The sequence below is a fragment of the Harpegnathos saltator genome, unplaced genomic scaffold (assembly GCF_003227715.2).
Source record: "Harpegnathos saltator strain DR-91 unplaced genomic scaffold, Hsal_v8.6 scaffold343, whole genome shotgun sequence".
NCBI lineage: Eukaryota > Metazoa > Arthropoda > Insecta > Hymenoptera > Formicidae > Harpegnathos > Harpegnathos saltator.
Window position 1 is genome coordinate 119,203 of NW_020230143.1, and position 19,984 is coordinate 139,186.

A 19,984-nucleotide genomic window follows, 5' to 3' on the forward strand; every position below is an offset into this window, starting at 1 on the left:
AAGTAACTTTTTACGGGGACACGGTGGAGTTATCGGAAATTTCGCGTGGCGCAGCTACGGTGGCCTCGAAGCGCGAGGAGTTAACCTGAGGGCAAATTTATAACGCGATTTCCCGGTTCCGCCCTTCTCCACAGTCTTCCCGTAAGTAACGCTCGTGCAGGATATCTCAACTAATCGTGAGTCCGTATTGCCGCGATACAATACTTCAGGAGAATTTCAACTTCGCCGGAACAAATCTACGGTGTATGTGTGCGCGCCATGTAGCGTGCAAGAGGCGGCTCGCGCTCGCGCGCTCGTCGGGGTGTAGGAGGTAGCGCGGTGTCTCTCGTCCTCGTCCTCTTCGTCGTCGTAGATAAGATTACGTTCGCGAGCGGATTCGCAAGAAAACTCGCCGGGCGAGGGAGGGAGGCAGGCAGGGCAGGCAGGGAACATCAATTCCATTCCTATCGTTCCGAGGTATGTATTGAACGTGAGAGAGGAAAATCCCATTGGCGCGCAACAAGCCCGAGGAACGAAGTTTCCCGGTTAACCCCCGACCCTCCCCCACCGCCCGGGTGGTATATGTCGGACGAATCGGACCGGAAGTAAGGTAGAGAAATAAAAGCGACGGAGGGGGGAGGCACGGTCGCGTGCGCGCGGATATACGCGCGGTTCTAAAAGGCTCGCGACGAGGATTTCATTTGCAGCATACTGACCCGACGGACGGAAAAATTGCCACCCTTGCCAACTTCCTCCCTTTTCCTCTCGGTTCCCCCCGCCCGTCGCTCCCCGGCTCCGTCGCTCATGCGACCGCCTCGCACCTCCCGGCTGTTTTTTTCCGCAATTCCGACAACGCGCCCGCATTTCTCACGCTGGAAATGAGAGATAAGCCTGTTCGACGAGCCTGACGCGGACAACTGCGACGCGAATTGGGAAATTGAATTTCCACCCGCGACGACGGATGACACGCGAGCGGTCGTTGTTGCGAAATTCATCGACATTGGTTGCGCACCGCTAAATAACGCGCGCGTTTTACTGTAACGTCGTGCGTTTTGACACTTTGTACATACGCTGCATACGCGTTTCCCGCTCGACGGCGCTGATGATAGCTGCGCTGCGAATCGCTTCGTTGACTGACTGATTTCGTTCACTTGAATTTCACTTATCAGAACTTTGCGACAAAAGTCGTCGGACCGTCGGGGATCTTTGTTGAGCTGACGTTAAAGCTCACGAGATGATCTCTCGTTGCGCGTGAAATTCTGTAATTATCACCTCATAGAAGGAGCACGTTTTGCTCGCTCGACGCCTTATTTCCGGCGGCCGGCCTGTCGAGTGATGTCCTCGAGCGTGAAGCACGTCGAAACGAGCACACGCTACGCGCACGCGAATAAATCCTCCGTGCGGAAAAATTGAGGAATTAGACCTCTGAGCGGGCGCGCGAGTCTCCGGTTCTGTACACGTTCTCGATTTCTCGAATGGCTAATTTTACCAGTCGCCAGCCATGGTCGTTATAGTAATCGTCGGAAAACTTCAGGTAATTGGCCCAATTTTCCAGAATTCGCATCCGAGGCGAGAAAAGCGGTCTGCAAATTGCTTTTGCTCGATGGAATGAGCGGAGTTGAGTGTGAGAGAGAGAGAGAGAGAGAGAGAGAGAGAGAGAGAGAGAGAGAGAAGGGGGAAGAGGAAGAGAAACGATTTCGAGTGTTGCCGCGAGCTATGACGGAAACTTCCTCGACCCCCGGATAAAACGAACCGCGAGACCCTCCCATCTCCGGCCACGGAAACTGCACGTCTCGAAGATCCTTCGCGATCTTCAGGCGCGTGAAAATGCCTCGATCGACGAGACATCGGCGCGTCGAAGCGCTCGTAAAACTCACATTACCGCCGTAACTTCGTCATCGGCGTTATTCGCAAATTACTACAGGAGCATGTACCAAAGGATGCGCTGAAGAGGGATGTTGAAGACGAGTTCGAAAAGTCCGGAGGATATAGGCACTAGCTAAAGAGAGTTTCCCAAATAACTCTTTCATGAGTAAAGTGTACTTTACGGAAACTTAGAAATTCGTCTAATACTGATCGATGGTTCGAAGAAAAGTCTTGAACATTTTAGCATTTTTAGGATGATAATGATAATGACAATAATAATTATAATTATAATAATGGGATAAAATAATAATGATAAATTAATCATGAAATGCTAATAATAATGGTGACAATATAAATTTTATTATTCAAATTAAGCGGGAGAGCAGCAACGGTGAGAATAATTACGGCGTAAAGTGGAAACGCAAACATGGCCGGAAAGATATTCGAGTTGAATTCTGGCAAACCTTTTGCATCATGTCAAATCGAATCGAACCGAATCAGTCGACGGTTAGCGCGAGATTTGCGCGATACGTCCGATTAAAAATTTCGCCCGGCGGAATTTCCCGGACACCCGTCGTGAAAATTCTCACGACGCTACCGCACCGCATCGTGCGAGGCGTCCGCCTCAGACCCGTCCGCGCCTTTTCCCTCAATGGAATTTCAGGGGCGTTACACCGCATATCGGTTTTCCACGGTGCGCCGGGTGGAAGCGGTTCGCATAAATTTTCAGCCGGATGGCGCTCGCGTTTCCGTCGGTAGCAGCATCGTGCGGGAATGGCTTTCACGTAGCGTCCTGTCAACGGACCGTTGAAATATTAAAATACTCGTCGATCGGCGCGCGAAGTCAATTCTTCTTATTCCGCCGAATAAGGACAGCGTCACGTGTCCCCCGCGTATTCCCGGCACGACCGAATTCAACGTTTGCTGAATTTTATCTGCTCGATGTCAACATCGGGGACGACGTTGTTACTCACACGACGATGCGTATTTCGCCAAGACCGCGCGCGCGCGACAAAATTGCGATACGAGACTTAATATTGTCTCAGGGACGCCGTGCGTCGAAAATCGCACGAGAAAGTAAATGTCCGAGATTCTCCTAATATAGCGAATACTCTCTCTCTCTCTCTCTCTCTCTCTCTCTCTCTCTTGACCTCCGCGATAAAATATCGGGATGTTTACGCGTTTGCGGATCGTATGACAAACTTTATCACGAACGCGATGTCGTCACGTCGTTCGGATGCATTCTTCCGTTTTACGAGGAAACGCATCGTTCGGAAGCGTTTTTATCGCGGAGAATGAGAAAAAGAGAGAAAGAGGAAAGGAGGAAGAGGATCTATGGATGTTAGGAGGTCGCCGGAGATTGATAGTCGGCGCGATGCGAGGGGAAAAAAGCTCAGCGTAGGAAGTGCTCGTTGACAAATTGATACAAATGGCCACGGCGATCGCGCGTCCCGCGTGCTTTCGTGTCCTCTGACGTTCCTCGATTCTCCGAAACAACCGTCGTCCATTTTTATCCGCCAGGCTGTCGCGAACGCAACGCGTAAATTGGATTTTCAGAAATTAACTTACCTCGGATCGGATTGAGAAAAGTAACATTTGTCTGTGTCCTTTCTTAATCAGTCTGCTTCTTTATTCCATTATTGTTGCGGATATTAGATTATCCCCGGATCAATTCAATTATCTTTACCATTCAACCCTCGCGAGCGAGACAGTGTTTTTGAACTCTTCTTTTTTATAAGCGCGGTTTTTCGCAGACGTGCTTATCTCAACAGAGAAATTCAATTTCACACGCGACCGTCGAGAAACTCGTTGAAAACCCGAGGCTGACCCGAGTATAATCGTTGAAAAAGTTGCACGTAAACGCAGGAGCAAGGGGAGCGTCTACCAAATTCGCCGGCGACAGCTCGGGCGTAGGGGTGCGTCACCCCCGAAGACGCGCGAGTATCGGCGCGATCGATAGCTCCTTTTTATCTGACTGCTCGATTTGTACCCGAGACTTTTATTTCGCTGGTCGATTTGCGAAGAGAGAAAGAGACAAAAAGGAGCGACGGGATCAGAGGGAAAAAGTCAGGCGCACGTATTGTCGTGCCACGACACGGAAACTTTTTGACACATCGCTGGTATAGCGAACCGCTACTAACTTCCCTGAAGGAACACATCCTCACGAGCAGAAACGCCCGTGGGACTCTGCGGTGTTGCTGCTGCTGCTGCTGAGCGAGAGCGAGAACGAGAGTGCGAGAAAGAGGCAGAAGGGGTGGCTCGATTTTCTTTTCTCGGAGCAAACGTCACGACGCGCCCCGGCATGTCACGAGTAGTAACGAGTAGTTCCCACCGCTTTTACAAAATTGTCCCGCGGTAAAGTTTCGCGCTCGGCAATAACGGGTCGCGCGGCATCCGCCTGCGGTCCCCGCGGTCTCCGCGGTTTCGCGATAACGTCGCGAATCACCATCGATGATGCTTGGCGCAGAGAGAGAGAGAGAGAGAGAGAGAGAGAGAGAGAGAGAGAGATCGCGATGAAGACGAATCACGCTGATAAAAGGACGTCGCGAAACTTTCCGCGGTTCTTCACTGCGCTTCGGATTGAATCGCTTTGTTGTGGTACACTCGTCTGCGCGCGTACGTTTTCACAGAGGTTTCCCGACGAAGCTAGAAGCGCGAGGTTATGACAGGAAGCCAAGTGACAATGTATGTGACATCGACGTCACAACTTCGCCACGAGGGAATTTAAGGATAACTTAGATATGTTTATTGTGCCGTCATCTGTCAGATGAAGAGAGTTTAACAAAGGGCCAATATTCACACATCGCGAATACTGTCATTTCGGCTGCCATCGCAACCAATCATCGCGCAAACTTACGAGCAGTAGTTCGCAACTGCGATCGTTTGATGCGTCTTTAATTTCATCGAAAAAAAAATGTGTTATGCAAACAAATGGGCACACATTAACTACGATTATGAAAAACGATGAACTTACGCGCAAATACCTCTCTCTCTCTCTCTCTCTCTCTCTCTCTCTCTCTCTCTCTCTGTCTCTCTCTCTCTGCCTCTCTCCGTATCAGCTCTCTTTGCGGACATCGGTGGAAGTGTGATATGGATCGCGGAAATGATCGCTGCGGAATTATTTCTGTCGCCAGAGAGAATTCATTTAGCCGGAGTGTTTGCGTAAGTCGCTCGTTCGTTTGAAAAATTGCAGTTTTCCGGAAAGGGAGGGAACACGAAGAGAAAAAACGCCGCCTATACTCCACGCGGTAAAATAATAAAGTAAAAACAGAAGCACACGCGCACCAGAGACGAACATTTCCCTTGCGTCGCTGAGTGCTTTTTTCTCCAGTCTTCTTTTATTTTTTTTTTACTACGGCGCGGAGAAGAACGCCTCTCCCGCTTTCCCTCCCGCGTGCACTTCTCGCGTTTGACTAAATACCCGTATAAATTCGGGCATCCATTATTGCCGCGTGCACGTGCGGCTATTCCCGTCACGAAGTAGACAGACAACGAGGCTGGCTCATGTGGTTGCACAGACCTAGACTAATGTTACATCGGTCATCCCCCTTTCCGTCCGTAACAACCCGGCATTCCATCTCCGTCGATGCCAGCGAGCTTGCGTGTGTTTGCGCGAACCATAGCGGTTTCCAAATTTTTGGGCCCTTCGCACGCTCCTACGCGATTGCGCGAGCTCTCTCGCACATTGATGCGCTCGTAAGTTTGCCGAGATCGAAACCGAGTGCGCAGAGAGAAGTCTTGAGAAAGAAACAAAGTCTTGCTCGCGAAAGATCGACAATAGTAATGATCGAATTAAAACTTCGACGATACTTTAATATCCGTAACAGTTAGACTAGACAAGTATGAAGCAAGTTGTAACAGGGATCAATAACAAGATCAGTCAAGAAACGTCGAGACTCATCATTGGAATCTGCGACATAGAATTCCCTCCAATGGACCTTCCGGCTGAAACCAATCAGCAATGTCGGTGTCCACCGACAACAATCTAGCGCGAGATTCTGATCGTTGCGTGGTAATAACAAACGAGATCGCCGAGATCAGCGGAGAATGAGATGCAAACACGATGTAAAATTAAACAGCGCGCAGAGTAGAAAGGCATAAGCCGCACAAAAGCCGATTTTCTTGTCCCTCTATCTGGAATATCCTTCCCCCTCTCCTCCATTTAATATCATCTCGCTCGATTAAGTTATTATAACCGACGAATCCGAGAGCGAATATTAACGATAACTCAGGCCGAAGTCTAAAGCAAGCTTGAGCTCTTAATCGAGATCGCGCTTTTGCTCGCCTCTCGCCTCTCGCCTCTCACGTGCCGCTTGACGCTAACTTTCAGAATTATGCGAGGAATGGGCGTTGGCGAACAGCCGCGAGTGCGTGGAGGGTGGCGGCGGCGGTTCGGCGGGCACGACGCACGGGGAGGAATCCGAGGACGCGTCCGAGGCGAGGTTCACCCTCAAATATTTGGGCAGCACCCTCGTCGAGACGCCCTCGAGTGAGGAGGCCACGGCGGAAGCCATCAAGACCGTCATCACCATGGTGCGTATTCGAGTACCCTTCAACCCCTCTCTCACGCGTGCTGTGGTTTAACCTGAGTACCTTCGTGTGTTCTTAAGGGCCGCCTCCGGTGTGTCCGCCGTGCTTGTGGTCGCACTCGAGAAACGAAACGCGTTGCATCCGTCCGATAAGTTTCCTTTGCCGCCCGCGGCGACGACGAAGGAAAAAGTGGTCCGTCAATCTGCCCGGTTTGGCTGAATTTTCCACTCAAGGAGAATATGCGCGTGTTTTCCGGAGAGTTCGTAACGCGTAACGACGCGGTGAAAACGACCGAAGAGCGTACCGAAGAGCGCTATGAGAGCGCGTGAATATTGAATAAGAGAGAAAATAAAATGTGCAGAGCCGCGCATGCATTTCCCAATGCGCGGAAAGCCCGTTTCCTACCGGGCGGACTACTGACCGATTGTTTTTTCCTCGCGAAACGTAATTCCCGAGGCATTTTGCGCGTTTTACGTTATGTATCTCGTATGTACGATATACCGTACGCGATAATTTGCACATTGATATTCGTCCCGTCGCGTTGCGCCGCGCCGCGCCGTCGCGCTCTTCGTGCTCGTCGCACGGTCAGTTGAATTTTCAATTATGAACAAATCTGGCATTTGTGAGTAGATTTTGCTCTTGCTCTCTTTGCCTTTCCCTCCCCTCTCCCTCTCTCTCTCTCTCTCTCTCTTTCTCTCTCTCTCTCTCTCTCTCTCTCTCTCTCTTTCTCTCTCTCTCCGCCGGCGATTGTCGCTGTATTATTTACGACGAAATTGTATTTCATCGCGTAATTTCCTTTAACCATTTTCCGACGCGGCCGCCGTGAAGAGAATTTAATTGAAATTGCAAAGGACTAATTCCGCGTAGCCGCGGGCCCGTTAATAAAGCTAATGAAAATGAATCGTGATTACTTTGCCGCCAGTCCATTCGCCGCTCCGTCTCTGTCGCGGCTGACGTCCGTGGCGTTCGTTGCGACGCGACACAAGCCTTTTCTGTGTGTTTCCGCGCATAATTGCTGTCTTCCGTCTCTTTTCCTTTTCTCTCTTTCGTTTTGCTGACTTCTTCTCTTGTATCGCGCAGTCGCTCGCAATGATGGCCGGATTGCACGTGGTCGACGTTAATAACAAGCTTCCGACGGAAGTCGAATCGCGCATTTCGCGATCGCGTCCAATGCGCCAAGTTCGGAAATGAGCAAAGCGAAAAAGGACAAGAAAAAAGAGAAGGGCAGAAAGGGGAGAAGCGAAAGAAAAAAGACGCTCTCACGAAAAGCTAGTACGGCTCGCGCAAAAAGCGGCATTAATTAGAGTCCACTTGTTTGATCCAACTTCCGCTCGTTCGTTAATTACGTTCGACTTTGTGCGCGAGAAATATCGCCGGCGCTAATATCACGTCCGCTAACGATTTTTACTTTCTCGACGCGCGAGAATACCATCGGATACGCGATTTTGCGCGCTTTATCGGTTTAGTACGACAGCTAATTGTGGAAAAATTACGTCGACGCGGAAAATATTTTCGACGAATTTATTGTGCGCGGAATTTCACGTGACTCGAATACGAGACATTAAATATCGTTAAGCCAAGCGGGAGAGAAGAGAGGAAGAGAGAGAGAGAGAGAGAGAGAGAGAGAGAGGGAGAAATGAATATTGAAATATCACATTTTGTGCCCTGGAAATCGTGCCGATCGGTCGACAAAGTAGAGCGACCAAAATAATTCCTTTCGTGGACTTACGGATGATTGACCGTAAAAGAAAAGGAAGAAGCGAACACAAAGAGAAACCAATCTCACTCGGCATTCGCGAGCGAGTTTCCATCAACCGCGATTTAGTTTCGCAACAGCGAGATTCTTATTGTGCACGGCGCAATTCTGCGAGGCAGTGAATTTATGCGATCGCGATGATTTGTGGAAGAAGAGGAGGGGGAACGAGAGGGAGCGCGATTAATTAATAACGAAACTTCGCGCGCGCGCTTCATATAATTCCAATTTCGAAGCGATTACGACTGATATCGCGAAATTACACGAAATTGCAGAAAGCGGTAATGCACATATTTCGGCAATTTCCGACATAGTTATTAACGAAGCTGGGATTCGCTTGCGGCTCACGATGAAAACATACGCTGAGATACATCTCCCATGGTCGATACGGCAAATTTAATGCTCGATGGCCAGGATAAATCTATAATTTTAAAGCGGCAAATATATAAATTATCGCTGGCCCGTCGCGCAACTTTATTTGCAATAACATCCGCGATAAACATATCACGCGTAAATATTGGTCGCGGCTAGTGGTCGTTCGTAGGGATCCCGAGAACACGAGGGTGCCTTCGGTGAATACAAAAACGGAAGAAAAAATAATCGCCGGGTCGAGTCGACGGAAAACGCAGAGATTTCCCGCTCAAGATATTCCTCGCTCGGTTAGCGAATTTTAATACACGTTTGTGTGTGTTTTGTGCTACAGCACTTTCGCTCGAGTGGTTTTGCCAAAACCGGCACGCGGGTTTTCGCGAACCGGCGAACCCGTCTCGATTTGGATCGATTCGAAAGTTTGTCGACAGCGCGCAATCGTATCCCGCAGAAACTTCCCGATCAAAGCGAGGACCGCGCCTCGTCTCTGCCGCTAATTGTCCCGGTCCGTTCTCGTTCCTGCCCCCTGCTCTCTCCTGCCCCTTGCTCATTCCGATTGATCCCTCCATCGGCGTCTTTTGTACCTGGCATAATTGCATCCATTATTGTTAATTCCTCCGCCTGTAAAATCCGCGAACCAAAGCGACAGAGCGAGGGAGATGTTCTCCTCCTTTTCTCTTTCTCTCTTTGTCTCTCTCGCGATTGGAAACAATAAATTCAATCTCCCGTCGGAATAATTGATCGCGTCACTCGCGCACAACGGTCTCTCCCTCCTTCCACCCTCTCTCTCTCTTCCTCTCTTTCTACTCTACCCTATTCTATTCTACTCTACTCGACTCTCTCCCTCCCTCTCTCTCTCTCCCTCTCTCTCTCTCTCTCTCTCTCTCTCTTTCTCTTTCTCTTTCACTAGGTCTCGACTAGGTTTCTCGGACGCGTTGATTAATCCGGCTCGACGTAACTCCAGGCTTATTACACGCACGGATGTTCCTTGTCTGCCGAGCCGTTAATTGAGACGTTTTTGCTGCCGAGTTGAGATAATGTTATTCGCGCGTCTAATAGCATCGTCTTGCCGTCGTGTCGCGACCATAAGCACAACTTCGCACAACTTATGCCCGCAAGTTCCCGCTGATAGCGCTACTTGGTGTTTGCGAGCAAGAAGATACTACACGGATGTGTACACACACGCTGGCCTAATCTATATTATGTAACTTGTCGAGATCGATTCGGACACGTGTATACAAGTTGCTCTTTCCGTCGTCCCAAGTGTTTTCGCGAGAAGAAACAAGAATTTGCCTTCGTGTCTTTAGTCCTTCCCCAGGAGACAGGAGATCACGCAGACCGGAACATTTTTTTCTTCTTTTTTGATCGGATGGCGGAAAATGCACGGACATTCAGTTATCCGGACCTTCTCACGCGCGGACAGTCCTGGACGTGCGGCTGAATAATCGCGACAATCGCGCGTGTGTTTTCTGGGATTAAGGGTGATAATTGAAAAATAAACAAAAAGAAAGAGAGAAAGAGAGAGAGAGAGAGAGAGAGAGAGAGCGAGAGAGAAAGACCAATCTTGAATTTCGTTATCTTGTTATCGCCTGCGAAGCTCGTCCTTTCCTCGAGAGTGCTCGTTAATTTGCAGGGAACTTTGTCGCGATTATATTTCCACGGATTTTCCTTGGACTGCGGAAAACATCAATTCTCATTTCCCCCGGCAATTGTTGTTATTTACGTAGCAAAGGTCAGGCGGGGCGGATAAGGAAGCGGGCATGAGGAATTCAATTGAAAGCTCGACTACTTTGTAGAATAATTTTACGGAGTAATATCGTTAATTGATCGTTATGAAATCGTGAGTAGGAAATTAAATGCGGGGCTCGCATTTGTGATCGTATAATTAACCGCTTTGTATTTCATCGTTCTAATGATATTGATCAAACAAAATTGAATTCCCGAAGGATTCAATTTCCCGTGTGCACATATTGTGTATGTGTGTGTGTGTGTGTGTGTGTGTGTGTGTGTGCGTGTGCACATGGACGTGCAGAACAAATATTTATTGTCCTCAATATAGTAGACCGCGATGTTGATTTGAGGCAATCGTGATTTTTATCGTATTCTCGCAATTTTGCTTTCTTCTCCCCTCTCTCTCTCTCTCTCTCTCTCTCTCTCTCTCTCTCTCTCTCTCTCTCTCTCTCTCTCCCCGTTTGTCTCTCTCCTTCTACTAGACAAATCCTTGTCGCTCGTAGTACTTCCGCTGTATCCTTAATCCATTTTACGCTAGCCCTCGAAGAAATTCCGGGTGAGCTCCACTTGGAGGCGAATTAAATTTTATGTCATTCGTGATATACCCTCTCCCCCCGCCTCTCTTTCTTATCAAGCTAAATTAATAATATCACTTTGGAGCGCGATTAGTATATTATCGAGGAATCCCCCTAATCAGCTTTTCTCGAGTAAGGATTAGAGGAACCTGTATATCCTCTAGCTCCTTCTCTCTCTCTCTCTCTCTCTTTCTCTTTCTCTGTCTCATTCTGATTACGTATCTGCGACAAAGAGGGAGCCGTTCGCAGGGATCCACAGGAAAATCGCGGGCTTAGGATACGCCGTGGAATTTCGCGCGACGTTCGCGATTAAGGTGGGATATCTATGCGAGTGTGCGCGGAGTTAAATCGTTAAATGGACCGCTTAATCCACATGAAACCTCGTAATTGCATTGCCTCGGCGCGCTCGCTCGCACCGGGAGCTCGTCGTTTAACAGACGAGATATTTGATCTCCGAAAAAGCTAGTAATATCAGCTACCTTGCGCCCCGTTCGCCATGCTTTACGCTACTTTAGCCGTCTACGCGAATTCACCTCGATCCACCCGCACACCGCCTGTCCGACTGTCCCAGACGCCTCGGTAAACATCGGTTTCCGCTCGAGCAAACGGCCAAATGATTGCCGACGCAGCGGAAAAAGTCGACAGGAACTCGTCGACAGGAACTCGTCGCGTTCAGTCGGATGATCATTTGCGTTTTGCAGACGCGCTCTTGGGAAACTTTGCAGAATATTAAGCAGAGGCCAGGGAGAAGCGTTATTTCGTTCCATTCCGGCTACATCGGCGAGCAGATGCCGCGGAAGCGCCGACGGTCGCGCTTTCCAGTGGGAAATTAATTGATTGTAAATTGACGAGTTCGAAAATATTTCTCGTAGGCCGGCTCGTTCGATTTCTTCTGCTGCATTCCGTGAAATCGTAAAATTTCACCATTTATTATTGCCGTCATTCGTTTCCCTATGTCTGTTGGCTTTATTTTTGCTCTTCACTGACTACACCGAGGAGAAAAATGAGGGGGGGGGATGAACGAAACTCTGCTTGAACGAACGAAATTCGTTGGAGCAAAAATGTTCGTTCTGCTAGACAAATCGTATCGTCGTCGATAGATCCGATGATTGCAATTTGATCCGCGTTCTGGCACGGCATCTGCTTGAGCGAAGATGACCGAGTCGAGTTTGTCGATGTTTTTTTTCTCTCTCTCTCTCTCTCTCTCTCTCTCTCTCTCTCTCTCTCTCTCTCAAGGGGTGTATTTATTATCTATTTCTTATTCATTTGTTTCCATCTCCGTCCTATGCTGTATTAAACGCATTTTTCCGCACGCAATATTTTCCTCTTGCGAACATATTCTCTCTTTCTCTTTCTCTTATTGTGACACATCATTCGTTGCGTTACGGTTTCACAGACGAATCGACGGAACAAAGTTACTTTTGCCGGTCCGCTAATGAGTGGTAACTCTGGCGTATCATCGCGTTTTATCCCATCCCTCCCGTCGTTTGTTACAGGCAAAAGCAAGCGGAAAAAAGCTTCAAAGGGTCTCCCTGGCCGTGAGTTTGAGAGGGATTAGAATGACGGACCTCGCTACCGAAGAGGATCAGCTTCAGGTGTCGATATACAGGTGAGAGTTTCCGACCGATAATCCGAGTATAGCGGATTAGTAGACCAAACGGGACCAACGGCTCCGATGTTGCTTGTCGTTAATTAATATATCTAATGGCGACAGGGCGTCCAACACGGACGTCTTTCCGTAGGTATATTTGCGTCGTGAATTTCTCTCGTGCGTGCGAATAAATCTTGTCCAACGCTCCCGTGAACCCTTCCGCGTTTTAAAGACGAGTTTTTCACCCTTCTGTCGTCCAGTCGCGAGATCGCTCTTATAATTATTATTGTCGTTAAGAAATCGATCCTTCCGGTGCGGCTCGAATCGTCTGTAAAACTGACATACTATCGAGCCGCAGCGGCGCGGGCGTCTCCTCCCTCCCTCCCTCCCTCAGACGTATGTTCCGCGCAAAAAACACGACGCGCTCGCCCCGATACGGGGAAAATATATCGAGAGTACGAGGCGCGCGAAATGCAATATGATGAGTAATCGTTTTTTCGCGAAACATTCGCCAGCCCGGTGGACTGAAATTTTAATCGCCCCCGAATGAAACTCGCGGCGCGGCCGCCTGCGTCACGGTTTGCTGCATGTTTCGCGCACTGGCTGCGTCCGATTATATATCCCGTGTGTATATATGCTACCGAGAGTGTATTGAAAATCCTAGATAATGACAGTGATGGCGGTGCTGCGGGCGACGCGATGCGATTTCGATGCTCGTTGCGGGAAATTATTGGCGCGGCTATTTCCGACCCGCCACTGGGAAACTGCAGGATGTAATCTCCCCCTTCCCCTCCTCCTCCTCCTCCTCCTCCTCCTCCTCCACAGACACGCACAAATATAGAGACAACAAATGTGCACTCCCTCTCTGTCCCTTGTCCCCTCTTCTCTCTCGTATCGTAAGTTTCATATTCGATTTGCACAGAATGTGCAATATTTTTGATGCCGTTATTGTAACGGACCGTCGCGAAGCGCTTAATTGCTTATTTTCGTCGCTCTTTTCGCGCTCGAAAAGAAAGAAGAAAATTATCGGCACGTGGAAAGCGAGATTTCCATTGGCCGCCGAGCGATGGGGCGCATTCCGAAAGAGTCGCGCCGAGTTTCCGTTCGGCGACCTAACGAGAGAGACGTACTTTCCTCTCTCTTCTTTCTTTCTCTCTCTTTCTCCCGCAATAATGATCTCGCGACGGACTCCGTTTAGCCCGGACGCGAAATTCCGACGAGGGCGGCGGCGGCAGTGGTTTCCATTGTTACGCGCGGCGAACTCGCTCGGGCTTTGTTCCGCCGTGCATAATGCACGCGCAGAAGTGGCGAACGAGAAATTTCACGGACGGTGCAAAAAAGGGCGACGGGGCGAGGGTCGACGTGTCGGTTATAAATTCCCTTAATCGCGCGCGCCGCGTACTTCCGTAGCCGGGCGCCATTAACGGCGAGTTAATTAACCGCCGTGCGAAGACGCGCCGCTGAATAAGATTAAGCCGCGCGCCGGTTTAAGCGTTAAAGAGTATTATTTCATGGCTGCCGGTGTTATCGACTTTTGACCGACGCCGTGGCTAGCGGCGTCGCGATTTACAAAGCTGGAGAAAGGGCGGAGGAAGGGAAAAAATTGAGAAAAAATAGGGGAAAAGAGGAAGTGGAGACTTCTCGGATCGAGAACGAAGCCTTGTACAGTCAGGCGATTGGCAAAAGTCGCAACACTTCTCCTCGATGAATTTGGCAACTTATCTTTTTCGTTTATTTTTATTTATTTAACTTCATTGAAGAAAATCGCTTCTTTGGTATTAAAATAAGCAGTAGTAATTAATTTCGGGAATAGAGAAGGGGAGTCTTATAATGTAGAAGAATCTTACAGCATAAAAGACTGTTCAACAAACAAACCCGATCTCTTTTATCTCTAGTAAGAAAATATTGTTCTCATGAGAAGCAGAGAAAGAGAGAGAGAGAGAGAGAGAGAGAGAGGATGAAGAACAAATCCTCCTATTAGACACGTTACGAGACTCGTGGAGGGAAAATGTTGCGACCTTTAAAATCATCTGACTGTACGAAGTTTTTACGTTACGGCGCTGTTATTGTTGTTAAAAAGATATGTCAAGATCATTGTCTGAAGCAAAGAATAACGGGATTTCAAGGCTTCTTCTTCAGGGAAGTACGAGGGTCTCCTAAATACTGCTTACGTCAGTGCTTCCGCCCTTTTATGAGCACTCGCGGTGCATCCTCGTGCGCCGCGACGCCGCCCTTTGCATATTACCCCGACTCCCCTTAGGAACCGTCTAAGTGCCCTCCGGCAAACTTTCGACTGCTATACACGGTAGCGAATACTGCGCGACATAAACGGAAGAGACTGTCGCCGCGAGCGGTGAGCGCGGATTTGCATAAGTTGCATCGCGCGCTCGCGCAAAAGCCTAAGGATCGTCTTCGAAAGGCCGGTGTTGCAGCGCGTACGCGACTATATGAAACCTCATTTTTTACTGGGAAATTATTTCCCAGTGAAAACTTACCAAGAGGAAACTATTAATTTTCTAATAGAAAAAGAGGCGAAAAGAAATCTATTATTCTCTCTTTGTAGTCTCGTATTATTAATATCAGTAAGATCGTTGAAATATCACCTGAAATATTATCACCTGAAATTTATCTCACGAAGGCACACGCAGAGATTTGAATTTATGGTTAGATCTAAGTTTTCCAGTCGAATCATTCGATAGATGTAACATCGTGTTGCTTCAGTAAAATATCGTAACTCTGCCAATTGCAACATCGAAGGAGATCGAAAGACAACATTGCGACCGAAAACATTCAGTGAATAACGATTTAGTCTCGTCGAAAGAGTAATAACTTTTTCGACAAGAATAAATTGATCATCATTAAAGAAATTGTGATATATCGCAACGCTCAAAATCGTCGCCGGGCTCGCCCGCGGCTTTGTCGGTCGTTTCGCACGGCTGAAAGCCCAAGAGCCTCGAAACAATCGACGTTGCCTCAATAATAAGCTTTCCCGTTTCTCGTTTGTCGCAGGATCTCGTACTGCTCGGCGGACGCGACGCACGACCACGTGTTCGCGTTCATCGCGACAAACCTGAACGAGACGATGGAGTGTCACGCGTTCCTCTGCCCCAAGAGAAAAATGGCACAGACCGTGACGCTGACCGTGGCTCAGGCTTTTAACACGGCTTACCAAGCCTGGCAGCTGTCGCAGTCCGATCCCAGGATCCATCATACGCAGGACAAGAGTCCACCGCTGACGGGTGATAGGATCGGTAAGGACGGTGCTGCTTCTCGCGAATTCTTCCTTGCGAACCCCATCGCGAGTCGCGCGCGTGATCTGTGCTCGCGAATGATAATTCCACCGCTAGTTTACACGATGCTAGTTTAGACGCGAGAGAGCGAGTGTAAGCGAGGAGAGCTCAAATGCTCGCTGCAACTTGGCGGTAAATCGAACTGGCTTCTCTCTCTCTCTCTCTCTCTCTCTCCCTTTTCTTAATTCGGTACGGAGAATCGTCGGGCTCTAATATATCGAGCATTTGGGCGCGAGAGTGAGCGCGAGCACGGCGCAAAGAGAGGCTGACGCGGCTCGGCGGTCGTGAAGTGCAGTGCCTATATACGCTCCGCACTTAACCCACCGAGAGTGCGGATATTGCGGGGTGCTTCCTAGCGAGAGAGCGAGCGAGTGAGCCAGGAAATTGTGCGTTAATATTGGGACGGTACACACACGTCGCGCGCGCACGCGGTCCATTAAAGCTCGCGGGAGCGAGAGGAGTATGCCGCGCGCGAGCGTTTCTTACCGCTAAGGTAGCAGGCGAAGTTTCGCGAGCGAGATGTAGACACGCGGGACGAATCAATCCGCCGCAAATGGTGCGTAACATCCTCCAATCAGGCGCGTCTCGCCTCGTCTTCGATTGCAGATAACAACGAGAAGAAGAACAGCAGCGAGATCAAAACCACCGGCAAGATAAACGAGCAGAATAAGCAGAACGGCCAACGACACAACGACAGCCAGAAGAACCTGCTGATCGATCTGTCGAACGAGCCGAAGCCGGCGGGAAATTCATGGGTAAGCGATGAAACTCGCGCCATCGCGAGAAAGAGCGGCAGAACTCGGTGAGCTGTCAATTGAGTATTTCCGTGACTGCTTCAAATTCGACGGAGAGACTGCTCGTTTTGTCGTCGTTGCTAAGAATTGGCTGTTGCAAAATGCACTCATTGCGAGTTAAAAATGTGCCGGCTCGAGTCGAAAGCGTATATCAGTACGTTAATAGTATATTAAAAATGGTCGAGAAAGTGGTAGCCGTTTCTGAGTGTCTTGCCGCATAAATATTCCGCGAAACGTCACTTACTTAAATAATAATCAAGTTAAGTTGACGATAAATTTAGTTGAATAATAATGAAATTAAATCTACCTCATTAGCTGTCACTATTTTTGAGGTAGGTAAATGATGGGGCAAATTTAACTTCATTATTATTAATAAAGGATAAATAACTCTTCAACGAAGCTATCTCTGAGGTGCAGCCGACTACCACGGCTGCACTTCAGCTCCTTCTGTCAATCCATTTTCCATTTATAGTCCCCCTCTTTCCCTTTTCTTCTCCATTATTGCTTCACCGTTGCTTAAACATTGATTTAGCGAACTCGTTTTTGAAAAAGAGCCAGCTGATGAACTAAATTTAACTTCATCATTATCAATAAGGGACACTTGTAATTTTTTTCAATGAGACTTCTCAGCTGCTCAGCTTAGTTCACTCGTTCGTTCATTCGTTCGGCGCACCGCCGAGGAGAACGTCGAGCCTCTCGTCTCCTCGTTCAGCCGCAAAACGCGTGCTCTTTCCAGGTGTGCTTCGAGGAGGACTCGGACGTGAAGAAGAACCAGAAGAAGAGCACGACCACCACCAGCATCCCCATGACCACGCTGAGGCACACGAGCGCGTCCACGCCGGCTCACCACGTGGTGCCCAGACCGAACACGAGCTTCAAGGTGCAGAACGCCTGGGGCGAGTCCAGGTCGGTCGACCTGATGTGCTCGTAGCAGGGATAGCCGGCGGCCGACAGCTTCAGAGACGTGCCGTTGATCACCGGCCTCTGGAAGCACCTCTCGAACAACGGCCAACCGAACAAGTCCAACCAGGGCGACCGTTAGCAGGCTTTACCACCGTGCGCTACTGTTCTCCTCGTCGCGACTCCAAGTTCGCGAGGAGGACTCTCGTCGACGGTTACACGTTATACCGCCATTAGTTTCCGCATCGAACGCTGCCGACGGTCAGCGCTGGCTCGAAAGGAAGGGGGAGATAGGGGGAGAAAGAGCGAGAGGTGACGACGATACGGTATATATTTTGTGCGATGAGCGACGAGACCGCGTTACCACGTCGCCGAGCAGAACTCTCGCGCTCGTCGCGGCGGAGGATGCGCGACGGCTCGGTGGAGGACCAACTCACCGGCGGCAGGACGGTGTTTAATCGGGGTAGAAACAATTAAGTAAGGGATTTTTGTATAACGCGTATATACCTGTGTGCCAATTACTTTACACATATACATATCGCACAAGCCTACTGTTTAAACGCGAGAGAATGCGAGAATGGTGAGGGACCCTCGCGCGATTTAATACGTTGACTGCCGTGTTGATTGTTTCCGTCGATCGTTTCGATGCTCCAGCCGTGCTTGGATCACCAAAGATGCGGCAGGTAGTTAGTAGACACGACGACGTCGAGTGGGGCGTATCAATGACGGATCATCGATGTCAGAGACGTCACCGATGCGTCATTAATACTTCACTCGACGCCAACCTGCTACTGCTCGGCCAAGTGTAATTCGCGGTGCGTTCGTTACATTCGTTAGCTCGTTCCATTGGTTTTTCCATCGGCTATATATAATATGTATATATATATATATGTACACTTTGTTATATATACGCAGAGTTTGTTACGATTTATGTGTAAATTAGTGAGACGCCACAACGCTGGTTACCGCTGGCCATCGTGGCAGTCGACGTGTTAACAACGGTTTCCGAACGACATCGGCTCTGGGATATTAGGTGCAGCTAGTCGCGCACATGGGAGCGAGGAAACTCGAGAGGCGTTCGCGTCCAAGAGAGGAAGAGAGAGAGAGAGAGAGAGAGAGAGAGAGCGCTGCGCTGCGTGATATAATCGGAGAAAGGAGACGACTCGAGGAACGAGACACGCCAGGTTTCGTAGATCGATTCCATACCGTGGTGCCGGTTAGATAATATAATTCTTTACGTTGATCGTTGGTAGTCTCGAGCCCCTTTCATTGAATAGCTGGACTATTTCTCAGTTGCGGTTAACAGTTGGTTAGAGAGTTTATATTCGGCGAACGACGCGTGTCGCGTTACCGTTTGTACGAGGATCAAAAGCCCGTGTTCCTTAACGGCATCTCATCATCAGCGACGATGAGTTTTGCTCGTCTTGCGAGGAATTCATTTTCTACTCGAAAGAAGAAGGGAGAAATCAGATTCGGGGAGCTTTTTCGCGCCGATATCAGTTTCACTGATAGAGTCGACGTAAAGGAATAGGGAGGAGGGAGAAAGAAGAGGAGAGCAAAGGATCGAGTGATAAAGAGAAAGAGTGGGGGGCAGGAGGGGAAAGAGCGAATTGAAGAAGGAATTACCGTAATGTACGCATATTACATATTAAATATGAATGTGATGATGTATTGTAAGTATAAATATGTGCGCCGTAGGCTGTAGGGCGTAACAATGGCGCCGATAAACGAGGGACGTTAACATAATTTAGCGTTAACTATATCGATGTTTAATTTATCGACCGTTAAGCCGCAAATACACGACACAAGCGCAATTCGGTTTCTAGATCGCGTCCGAGCGTGCGCAATTATCGTTTCGAGCGCGCGTCACGATAACGTCTCTCACCCGGGGGGAGACAGCTCAGGTCCTTGTTTCGTGCAATGCGATTATCGATTGTTCGGTCGTTACCGCGAATAAATGAATAGGTGAATAATTTCATACCCCTTTACCGCGCGGTGGATGGGCACGGTCAACCGAAAACTGTGTTTGCCTGTGTTTGCCCCGAAGGTGATAGCGAAGGTAATAATTACATTATACGTACGGCAACTCACTGTCCATTAGTCGATGTTATATCGTCGAGGAGGAAGGGCGCTTTTTAGACTATCGGCTCGAATTGTGTGTCGATTTTAACATAGTTATCCGGAAGAGAGACGGACACAACACGCGTGTTGTCTCAGAGACGTCTCAGAGACGTCGAGACAGCCCCGAAAGAGACGTTCTACCACTTTCAGACGTCTCTCGGACGTCTGCGAGACATGTGTGTGTTTCTGTGGAAAAGGTGATGACCGAGAGGTTTTTCGTATTGTCGGTGTAACGCGAGCGAAATATGATATCGCACTTATATCGCTACGGGGGTGTCATGCATTTCTGCGCTGAATGTTAGTCCGTAAGCAGCACGAATCAAATATACGTATACACACATATCCGAACATGTGACGTCTCGTGTGACGGTGATTTGTTGATTAACAGAAAAGAAGAACCATGTCCTTGAGATCCTTGGGGCGAATCCAAATACCGATTTATTTTGTCCCGCTTAATTAAATCCTTCCAAGCTTAAATCACGTCA

The 19,984-nt window shown here is 49.0% G+C and overlaps 1 protein-coding gene across 2 annotated transcripts in view; it reads left to right on the top strand.

Annotated features, from left to right (window-relative positions):
* The window catches only part of LOC105186123 (low density lipoprotein receptor adapter protein 1), a 63,921-nt gene extending 44,074 nt beyond the window's left edge, over positions 1-19,847 (top strand). For both annotated transcript variants that reach the window (XM_011147315.3, XM_011146521.3), the window contains exons 2-6: positions 6,176-6,378; positions 12,300-12,412; positions 15,404-15,645; positions 16,291-16,439; positions 17,215-19,847. In XM_011147315.3, the coding sequence (XP_011145617.1) occupies positions 6,176-6,378; positions 12,300-12,412; positions 15,404-15,645; positions 16,291-16,439; positions 17,215-17,409 (902 nt within the window). In that variant the 3' untranslated portion in view covers positions 17,410-19,847. The remainder of the gene's footprint in view (positions 1-6,175; positions 6,379-12,299; positions 12,413-15,403; positions 15,646-16,290; positions 16,440-17,214) is intronic.
* Positions 19,848-19,984: the final 137 nt, after the last annotated feature.